Below are 11066 nucleotides of genomic sequence, written 5' to 3' on the forward strand. Positions count from 1 at the left end.
TTTTATTAACCGTCCAAGAAACACGCATCAAAATCAAAAGTATTAAAAGTTATACTTAAGGCTGCCTTTTGAGCTTCTCACACATACATGGTACGTCTGTTTTATGAAATACTTAAGGTTTTCTTTAGTGGATGAAACTTGATGGATCAAAAACGCCAAAAGATCCACAGCTGGTATGCAGCTTTGTAGACAGAAGCATATTTGATGCACAAATAAGGTTTTTAGCAAATTCCTGCTCTGAAATTGTACATTAAATCAGAATGAAAGACAAAAACAAAGTTTGGACACCCATACTTTAACCCCTTTCTCTGACTAAAGTGCCACCAAATGCAAATAATTGTTTTTAATCATTTTTCTACAACAGAATTATCCTTCTGGGGTCGTGCTGGTGTGGACCATTTTCAGCAGAGATAGTAGCATCATTGTTTTGGTGTTTTGATGTAGAAAGGACTGTTACACTTTATAAAATATTAGGGACAAATATGAAAAAAAAAATCAATGTTTCAAAGTGAAAATCAGTCCTAGTGAGCAAAGAAGCCTACAGATGTATTTACACCAGTTCTACCTTGAGAAATGGATCAACATTTCAGCCAAACATTAACTTTATTGTTGAAAAAAGTAAAAATCCTCCTGGTCATTATTCCATATGACTGCCAGTCAGTTTAAACAGCATACTTTCCATATTTGTACATTTTATCATATTATTGCCTTAAACGTTTCACCTTTGAATAAAAGTTCATGTTGAGTGACCTGAAATGATTTGAGAGTAAATACTTTAAACTAAACTGCTTTGATTTGATTAATTTCTGTTTTCTGAGATCCATTTCTTCTTTCTTCCAGCTGGTGTTCTTTAATGGTTAACCCTTTTTTTGTTTTTGTTTTTTCGAGTTTTTAAGGCACTTTTTTAGTTTTTACGGTTCGCTTTTTCGACAGTAGTCTGACAGGAAAGGGGGTATGAGAGAGGGGGAGAGGCATCCTACAAAGGACCACAGGTCTGATTCGAACCCGGGTTCTTGTGTCGTCCGCGCTAACCCCTGCGCCACCTGCACGCCCTAATCCTGTTTTTAACAATTGTTTCACCCCTGATGCGGGAACTTTTTTCAGCAGCAAAACCCTGGTAATCATGTTTCCAACTGAAGTGATTTAAAGAAAACTTAGTCCAGTGACTCAGACAGCTGGAACCAGTGCATGGAAAGAAAATCTTGTAGCTTTTCTCCTACTCTAGTTGCAATGCTTAGTTTACATTTAGTTTGAAAGCCATTAGTATTATAATATTTTGTCTGCTTCTGGACAAAATGAGTCAGTCCCACCTTTAACAAAAAAAACCCAGCTGCCTCCGTTCTCTCCAGCTATGCTTGTGAAAAGCACAGCGGGCACGGGCAAATTGGGAGCAGAACCATGACTCATTCCTCTGACATTACTGAACAGACCATGCTGCACACTGGAAACATAGGGCTGTAAATGGGATGGAAGGAAACCGGAGGGGGATGAATTGGGGAGAGTAGAAGCAGAGGGTAGAAATCAGTTTGCTGCTGCGCTTTATTTTGTCACTTAAATCCACATGGATGGACTCCCCTGCTGATTCTTATACTTGTTCTTGTATATGCACAACATTGGTTGGACCTAACTATCTCATGTCTCAGAATATTTCTGCAAAAACGGGTAGTCTTTTTTTTTTTTTTTTTAGTCCTTTTTGAACCAGATGTTTTGATTTTATTCATGGCAAAGCTTCTGGTCCGTCAGAAAATCCCCAAACCGCCTCTTAGGTTTTTATTACCTGTAGGCAAATACTTAACACACCCTGGACTGCATTCTGGAAAAATTCTTCTTAAATGAAACTCTGATCTGTCCAAAGGGATTTAACTTCCCTGCAACATTTTTTCTCTGTATGCATGGATAGAACCAGTAGCCCTGCCATTCGGAGGACCAAGAAAACACCTTTGTTTTTAATGCCGTGTATTTTTAGAGACGCACTGCTGTCTGAAAACTGTACAAAGTAAAATTTATACATTATGTGTGCACAAAATGACAATAAAAGTTGTCAAAGTTTAAGATCCCAACCTGGGTTTTTAGATCAGGGTTTGATGTTGATGATACGCCGAGCGCTTCATATTGTAATATTGTTGAATGAAACTATGATAAGGATGTGTTATAGTGCTTTATGAGGGCAGTGACAGGCCTTTTTTTTTTTTTTTTTTTTTTTTTTTTTACAGCCATTCAGGTCTTTAAATAAAGTAATTCCTCTTTAGTCACTCCCCTGGTTACTTCTGCATCCAACAATGGCGTTCAACAGTCTGCCGTTGGTTCTTATTGCCAAATGTCTAAAAGGCCAGTGAATATTTTCAGCTGCTGACCTTTTTGGAGTGTACCACTCATGCTTCTGCAACTGTGCAATTTCAGGCCCCAAAACAAAGGTCCATTTAACTTTTCACTGTATTAGTCTCTACACACACGCTAGGATTTCTGTCCTGTTTGACTTGGCACGCCTGCTGGTGCTGCAAGGGTTTATCCTGTTCCGCTACAGACAGATTAGCTGAGTTCCTTTGAGCTTCCCTCCAGAAAAAAAACAAAAACACAATCCACGAAAGCTTTCTCTAAACGGTTTGGAATACAGAGGTTTAAACACCTTTTCCGGACCCTTTCTCTCTGTTTCCTGTCTGAAGCCTTTTCATCCATTTCTCCGACTGAGCGCTCCATCTTGGATTTATATATATTTGTGACGCAGTGTCCTATTCCTAAAAGCAGGATGAGCCCTATGCAGTGTTCATCCCATCCCATAATAGGGAAGCTGTTGTTAAACTTGACAGAGAGGTCACTATGGGCTCTCCAGGGCTACACCTCCCCCTTCCTAAATGTCTGTTTCTATTTAAAGACTCTTCAGCTGATGCAACTAAAGTAAGAAATAATAAATGGTGGGTGTGTGACAGATGTTATAGAGATTAAACATGAGTTTTAATGTTGTGCTTTCCAAAAGTATGCATACTGCAGGAGTGTTTCTTGCTACAACTGCAAACATAATTTAAACAGTGAACAGTTGTGACGTATAGTGGAGTCCTTTGTTATATGTGGCATCCTTCTTCTGAAGTCCAGCTGTGTGTTTGGAAGCAACATCTTGCCTTAATTCCCAATATAATTTATGTCTGGATTCTAACTTGACAAGCATAGGAATTAGCTTTTATCTAGGCTCTCCCACTGCGAGTTTGTCTTAGGATTCAAAGGCTGTCTACTTGCCCTGCAGTCTGAAGTCACTTGCATCTTCTAAAAGTTTAAGCTGGACTTAAATTCTTTTTACTGCTCTTCTAGAAAGGCCAGATTTGTATGACATTGGAACTATGAGTTATCCTGTCTGCAGATTTTTCTTTTTCACTTCAGTTTAGATCTCCAGAGAGTCGCTCTTTTGGCTGCAGCTCACTGGTGTTCTCTTGGAAACTTTGGAGACATTCAGACGAGCTGCATTTATTCTGAGATTAAATTATTAAATTACACACATATGAACTTTATCTACTAATCAGGTGAACTCTGTGGGAAGTTGGCTGCACTGGATTATTTAGGGGTATTCAACATATGCTTGTCGCTTTTCAGATTTTAGCTCCACTGTGTGACTCTGTTGTGACGTGCTCAGCTTTTATGGAGGTTTTTGTCCTTGAGGCAACTGGAGGACTCCATCAGTAACTGCATATCTTCCCACTCTCTTTCGATGACATCTTAAATCACTAAAAAACAAAGACTACTAAAACAGTAAAAAATGTCTAATTTATCCCCCTAATTAACAAATATTCAGCTCTTTATGTTGGTCTTTCAGTTAAAATATGTAACAGGTTCAAGTGGCATGGAAACTTTCATAACATGATCAGATGAGGACCTAACAGGAAGTCTATATTTCACAGACTGTGCAGACAGAGGAGGCCGGCAGCAGCCCACGTCCTGAGACCCCCAGCACCCTTACAGAGACGGAGGGCGAGATGGACGACAGCCTGCTGGAAGTCGACCTCGATGGCTACCAGACGACTCTGGAGGAGGTTTTGACTTGGCTGCTGTCTGCTGAGGATGCCCTGCATGTCCAGGATGAGGTGTCGGACGACGTGGAAGAAGTTAAAGAGCAGTTCCACACACATGAGGTAGGAGAAGCGAGATTTGCTGACAGAGGATTTGAACCAAAACAAACTTGAACAATTTAGCTTCTATTCTCTTTATCTGGTGCTGGTAAAGATAGCATAGTCCTCAAACTGATGTGACATTTTGGAATAAGATGTTATAGTAGTTGACTGCTTGTCCAACCCACTTGCTATTTTGTTGATATCTGTCACTCTTCACTGCTACTTCCAACACTGTTTGCCAGACACATGCCTTCCACATCTAGCCTTACATGCTCTGTACTTGTTGGGAATGTGAGGAATTCTTCATGGAGTCACTGAGCACAGCTCTCCATAGGCTCTTGGCCCAGGGCTGACTGATTGACTGACTTGCTTTCTTGACATGAGGGGTGTATTGCGAAAGTTTGTCTGTGCTTGTGTGTGAAGGGGCTTTGAATGGATTCCCTTGGCTGAAATGTGACTATTGGTGAAGCTGAATGCCTAGAATCCAGGTCAAAGTAGAAAGCTGGCAACAGGATCTAAAGCCTCTTTGACAGCCTGGCTTATCAAGTGGCTTAAACTAAATTCTGCTGGTTTTTTCAAACTGTTCACAAACAGAAACTAAAAGTAATCAAAGAACTGTTAAATGTACTTATAACCGATCATTCAGTTATGAATCTTACTGAAAATAAACTTCAGACATTTCTGCCTCCTTTCCACAAATTTAGTTCAGTTTATGTTTGAGCCTTTTGTATTAAAAATTATTGTACTGCTGGAATTATACTCAGGTTGCACCCATCTAACTCCAGGGGTTTTGGAGGGCTGTCCTCCTTTATTTGTCAATATGTTTCGTTTAATGCAAAACAGCCCCACAGCATAATGCATCCACTACCATGGAACAGTGTTTCTTTTTTTCCCCCAGTGCCCTCTGGCCTCCAGTGCATGGAGATATAAAATGTGCTCCAATCAGGAGTAGATTCAACAGCTTTGGTTAGTCACTGTGGGGTTCCTGGTCAAACAAATGTTATTTCTTCTGGTGATGATGAATTGAGTCAGATAGTTTAGGCTTCCATGCAAGTTGGTTCAGAAATCAACAAATTTAGGTTAGCATGTTTTTTTTTTTTTTTTTCAATGCTTGACCTTAACTGTACTAAACTTTTACGGAACATTCATGAAAAAAAAAAAAAAAAACTCAACCAGAAAACCAATAAAGCTAGAAGTGCTCTACCTATTTTGCCATAACAAATATTTATCCAGAATTTTGCTAAAATCTTGCTACTTGCTGTTAAATCATGCAGTTGTGGTTGAAATGACAAGAAACACATTGATTTATCCGAACATTAGTGTTGGTTTATATGATTGCATCTGAGATTGTTTGTGTAATTTTGACTCTTTTGTTTATCGTAGAATGTTCAAATGAATTCAAACCTTTGCACATAGCTCATTTATTTAAAAAACATTAAAGTTGTTTGTTGTTTAGTTTTTTCCTTTTTTCCAGGAAAAATAACAATCATAAACACATCATCACCTATCATTCTTGGCCATCATAAAGGTATTCAAACTTCTATCCAGGACTGCGCTATAACTTTATCCCCCGTCTTTTCCTTCAGGGATTTATGATGGAGTTGACGGCTCATCAGAGCAACGTGGGTAATGTGCTGCAGGCGGGAAACCAACTCATTGTTCAGGGCAACCTAACAGTGGAAGAAGAAGAGGAAATTCGAGAGCAGATGACCCTCCTCAACTCTCGCTGGGAGAGTCTCAGAGTGGCCAGCATGGACCGCCAGGCCAGGTAGGAAGAGGCAGATATCTACAGCTGCAAAGAACAGAGGGTCTTGGTTGTCATGACAATATCAGTGTGCATCGTTACAATTGTAAACGACTGCCTGGATGCAAGTTTTGGTCGACTTGGATCATTTCAGATGTTTTGTCTAAACTCCAAAATACTTTTGTCTAGGTAAAAGTTCACTCTGTGCCCAGAGCCCATATATAATTATTTGGGATGTAATAATATTACAGTTGTAATACTTTATGTTTTCCTTTACTGCTGTCCAACATGGATTTCTCCTCTTTCTTTTAGTTTTCTCATCATTAGCTGTGCTGTTAATACTTGTATGATCTTTCTATTCTCCAAAATAACATAGGATTGGTTGACATTTAGACAGATTTTAGACTTTAGACAAATTTTATTTGTCATTTTTTTGTCGTTTAGAAACAGCTCACTGGACAATTTCATCTTTTTAAAAGTGCAGCCTTGAAAAATAGAAAAATAGACTGTAAATTTACATTTCTAACTTTTGTTTTTTGGCATGGCTTAAAAGTTAAATTTCTTTTTTTTCTCTCTTACAAAAACTGATTTATCAGTTTCCCCCCCTCCCTTAAGTGTCATAAAGACAAATGATGTACAGTACTTTCATTAACTAAAATCTATTTTAATCATTCCCTCTGAGAGGTTACCTTAATTTAAAGGGCAAAGGAATTTAAGCTTTAAAAATGCTTATTAAATAATCATGTTTCAAAATAAAAATATAACAAACTAAAAGTTTGCAGCTGAGTTTTCCTGCTGTCGTGTTCGGTCAATTATTAGTACACATCTAAGAACAAAAAAGTTATAAACTGATGTCACACTGAGCTATGGGAAAAAAAATCTTAATTTTCAAAACTTAAATCTTTTTAAAAAGAAGATTTAATTGTTTGAATTTATTAAAAAAATACTAAGCCCTAATGAGACACTATGCAAAATGAACTTCGGCTCATGTTATTAAAACCTAAATGTGACTGTTGCAAGGGATTTTCCTCTTGTTGCTTTTGAATTTTGATATCAAGTTTTACCCTGAGCTCTTCTAGAGACCAAAAAAAAACAAATCCTTGTTTTTTTATGGAGTCTTAATCCAGTATGTGCCAATATTCAGAGGAAGTTAAAGGTTAATGTGTGGAAAACTAAGTCCTTAACTTTGCCCACTGTAATTTTCCAGGCTGCACGAGGTTCTGATGGAGCTTCAGCAGCAGCAGCTACAGCAGCTCTCTGATTGGCTGACGCTGACGGAGGAGCGAATCAAAAGCATGGAGACGGAACCAGCAGCCGATGACTTTGATCTCTACAAGGACAAGATAGAAAGACATAAAGTAATATAATTATTTTTCCATGAACACAATGTTTGAGCATATTTCATAGACGTACAAGCTGATGTTATTCTCTTACTACATATCTTTGTGGTGCTGTAGTCCTAAAATCAAATTTTTTTTTTTTAGTTAGTCAACATTTTCCATGTTGATGTGAAATTCTCTACCAGCTCAGTTTAAAGGCAATTATACAATTATCAGTTTTCATCATCCTTTAACTTCCTGTTTGGTTTCCTGATCAGGAACTTCAGAACGACTTGGAGGCAGAGCAGGTGAAGGTCAACTCTCTAACGCACATGGTTGTCGTGGTGGATGAGAACAGCAGTGAGAGTGCCACTGCTGCCCTGGAGGAGCAATTGCAGGTGAGGTACCATGCTTTAAATTTGAAAAAAGACGATTGATACGTGCAGATCTACATCTAGCTATACTATACGTACATGGATGATTATGGATGTCAGTTTGCTAGTAGCCTGAAACTGATTTAAGTTGAATATATTTTTCAGTCTTTGGGTGAACGCTGGGCAGCTGTGTGCCGCTGGACGGAAGAAAGGTGGCAGAAGCTGCAAGAAGTTTTCCTAGTGTGGCAGCAGCTTTTATCCGATCAGGTATCAGATATTTTCCTCCCTGTTAAATAGTTTATTGAGAAAAAAAACTAACTAATACAACACACAAGAAGTAATCCTACCTAGTGTTTGAGTTTAAATACAGCAATAATAATTTTAAAGTGATACATTTGCTCTTTCAAATTGACTGTTTCTCATTTTTTTTGCAGCTCTGGATATTTTTATTTTGTCTAAAGATGCAGCATATAAAGCTATATATACTATTTACTTTATAAGTGAAATTTTATTGATTTTTCTTTCCTTTTAGAGCTTGATAAGAGATTGGTTGGCAGAAAAAGAAGAAGCTTTAAATCAAGTACAAACCTGCAACTTCAGAGACCCCAGTGAAATGAATGCTAATGTGCGCCAGCTGACAGTGAGTTGGAAAATCGAATTATCCTAAGTTCCTGAAACTTTTATACTCATTTCCTGAATAAGGCTGGATACTAACAACTTTCTGTTTCCTATAAAGAATATCTTCATAAAGCGGCCTAATTTTGCGTTAAATCATCAAATAAATATATTGATTTGCAATTAAATGAAAAGTTTTAACCTTTTTTTTCTAATTAAAACTACAATTACAGAACATTGTCTAAGTATAGAACAAAAACTCAGACAAAGGCCTACAAAGGGGCTCTCATGATGAAATTGCTTAGATGTACAGTAGGTTTAATGTTCACCAATTGTAGACATTTTTTTTTCTTACAGTGGAACGACTATTTAAAGACCTCATCTACAACCTTTTTTCAGAAGGCCTCATATAACTCATTTATTTCCAGAAAGATGTCTGGTTTCATTAGATAGCCGGCACTCAATATCCAATGTCTGAAGTTTAAATTGTATGCTAGTGATATATGCATTACTTCGACCTTGTGTAATACAGCTGCATGGGGTTGTAACCCCTCTAATTGGTAATAGATGTAGTTTTGTCTGAATTTATTTTTTAACAGAAACTGGATTATGTTTTTAATTGTCCAAGTTTATATTTAATGCCCATATATGCAAACACATTCACAGGCTGCCATAGGGTATCCTCATTCTTTCACATGCCTTTAAACTATAGAAATTGAACTTTTTTCATTCTTAATTGGTGCTAGAATTAAGGTTATATATGTGTTTGTTCTCTTAGATTTTAAAAGAAGATATGGAGAAAAAGAGAAGGACTCTGGATAAGCTGTCTGATGCAGGTCAGGATGTTATGCAGCTGCTCCAAAGCGCTGAAGCAGCTGCTAAGATTGAGGCCGACACAGAGGAGCTGACGCACCGATGGGACGGCCTGGTTCAAAAACTAGAGGACTGCTCCTTCCAGGTGTGTACTCGGAAATACTGACTGTAAATGAGATTGGCTAATAAAAAAAGAAAAGAAAAAATAAAGAAGGCGATAGTAAAACTTTTCATGGTTATTTTTTTTTCTTTAATGTTTTCCGTTAACTAAATTTCAGTAAAGATTTTCTGTCTTTTTTTTCCCCCTTGTATGCTCCAACTCACAGGTAATGGAGGCTGTGACAGATGCTGGAATGACTCAGGTGGAGGAAGAGTTGATGGTGGATACTGCTGCAGCTGCTTCTTCTGCTATCGACCAGGAGTTAGCCCAACCTGCTCCTGCTAAAAAAAGATTGGTGGAGACCGATGCAGAAATCAGACGACTGTAAGCCTACCTTATACTCTTGTATATTAGGGGGAGTGGCGGCTGATTGGTTAGGGCATAGAACTTGGAATCCTGTGGTCTCTTGCTCTTTGAGCAAGACCCTTAACCCCATGTAATATAAATGCAGAGATGAATTTCTCCAATGTGAGATCAGTAAAGTTCAATTATTATTAAATAATAGACAATAGACAGACGTGCAAATGTTAAACTGACACATTACCTCCTGCAGGTTTGAAAATAAGCTCTCGGACTTGATGGGCTGGATTCAAACGTGGAAGACGTCGGCTCAGTCGCTGTGCTCCACACATCCTGAAACTACAGCTGATGCAACAGACATGCAGGAGGAACTAAAAGTAGGAGGTTAACCATTAATGAATAGGCAGAGAGTTTCATTTTAAACTGCACTTTACTAATGCTGTATGAATTATTGTTTATTGGCTACTTTAGGAGCTGGAGATTCAACTAAAAGGGAAGGAAAGCGCAGTGAGTGAAATGACAAAAGAAGGACGCACCCTGATGGACCAACTTGAGAGGGGTAAGAACAGCAAATTTTCCTGGTATGCAATAAAGAAAATGCTACATTAGAAAAATATAGATTTTAAACAAAATTATAATAGAGGTGTTGGATGCATATGAGCTTTTGTAAAACTGTTTTTTATTTGGGTAAAAAGTAGTCAGTGATTAAACAAAAGTACTTTGCGATAAATATTAAAATATTCCTCTTAAGCTGTGTCGTTTCCATACGATCTGTGATGTTTTCCAGGCATTTCTATTTTATTTAGTGTTAAATGTCAATAGTACAAGTGCATTTGAGTATTTTATGGAAAAATAAATAATATAATGTCTAAGCCTACAAGCATGCAGTAAAACTCTAGACTTTATATGCCTGCTTTGCTCTAGCAGCAGTGGAGCAAGAGCAGGATTTCTACCATGGAGTTTCTTCTATAAAATCCTGTTTTATTGCATCACCTTGGAGCATATTTAACATTTCGAACTCAACAATGGTGCACACTTCTGCTTCAAATGTGTTAACTTTTCAAATATCTTTTTGATCTGCAGAGGGAGCAGATGTTGATGCAGTGAGGGAAAACATAGACCTGATTCAGACCGAGTGGGATGTCTGTGGCAGGGAGCTTCAGGCCGCTTCTGACAGGGTTCACACTCGGACCCGGATCAGACAGGTTTCTGCAGAGCTCGCTGACCTCGACCAGATCTTGGAGAAACACGACCAGTGGTTGGCTGAAACTTCACCTGTAGACAGCTGCAGGGAGGTTGAGCTGAGAAATCTGAGAGGAGAATGTAAGGTAAGGTTTATCACCTGTCAGGATTTACTCTACTTTCCTTGATGACTCAGTTTATTGCTTACTCTGATATCTGTATCTAGTGGAACATATTTGTTCTGTCAAATCAGCATTTGTTCACTGAATGTGTCTAAAACTGTTTTACCTTAGTCCTTCAACATCTGAGCCAAATGCTGTAACACAGGACGGTAGGAAGGAAACTTAATTTAGTTTTAAAGGAAGGCCAACAACAAGCTGACATGTGTCTGTGTGGGCCCCACACTTGGGCTCACCTTTATGATTGGTGTCCGAGCTCCTTCATCTGGAGAGATCTTGGAGT

At 38.3% G+C, this 11066-nt stretch overlaps 1 protein-coding gene across 1 annotated transcript in view; it reads left to right on the forward strand.

The window, feature by feature from the left end:
- The window catches only part of utrn (utrophin), a 214009-nt gene that overhangs the window by 8907 nt on the left and 194036 nt on the right, over positions 1–11066 (forward strand). The window contains exons 8-18 of the mRNA XM_015376772.1: positions 3888–4118; positions 5684–5865; positions 7049–7199; positions 7439–7558; positions 7700–7801; positions 8067–8174; positions 8928–9107; positions 9289–9446; positions 9676–9799; positions 9894–9981; positions 10506–10750. Of these exons, the coding sequence (XP_015232258.1) occupies positions 3888–4118; positions 5684–5865; positions 7049–7199; positions 7439–7558; positions 7700–7801; positions 8067–8174; positions 8928–9107; positions 9289–9446; positions 9676–9799; positions 9894–9981; positions 10506–10750 (1689 nt within the window). The remainder of the gene's footprint in view (positions 1–3887; positions 4119–5683; positions 5866–7048; positions 7200–7438; positions 7559–7699; positions 7802–8066; positions 8175–8927; positions 9108–9288; positions 9447–9675; positions 9800–9893; positions 9982–10505; positions 10751–11066) is intronic.

This window comes from Cyprinodon variegatus, unplaced genomic scaffold (assembly GCF_000732505.1).
Source record: "Cyprinodon variegatus isolate N-32 unplaced genomic scaffold, C_variegatus-1.0 Scaffold141, whole genome shotgun sequence".
Lineage (NCBI taxonomy): Eukaryota > Metazoa > Chordata > Actinopteri > Cyprinodontiformes > Cyprinodontidae > Cyprinodon > Cyprinodon variegatus.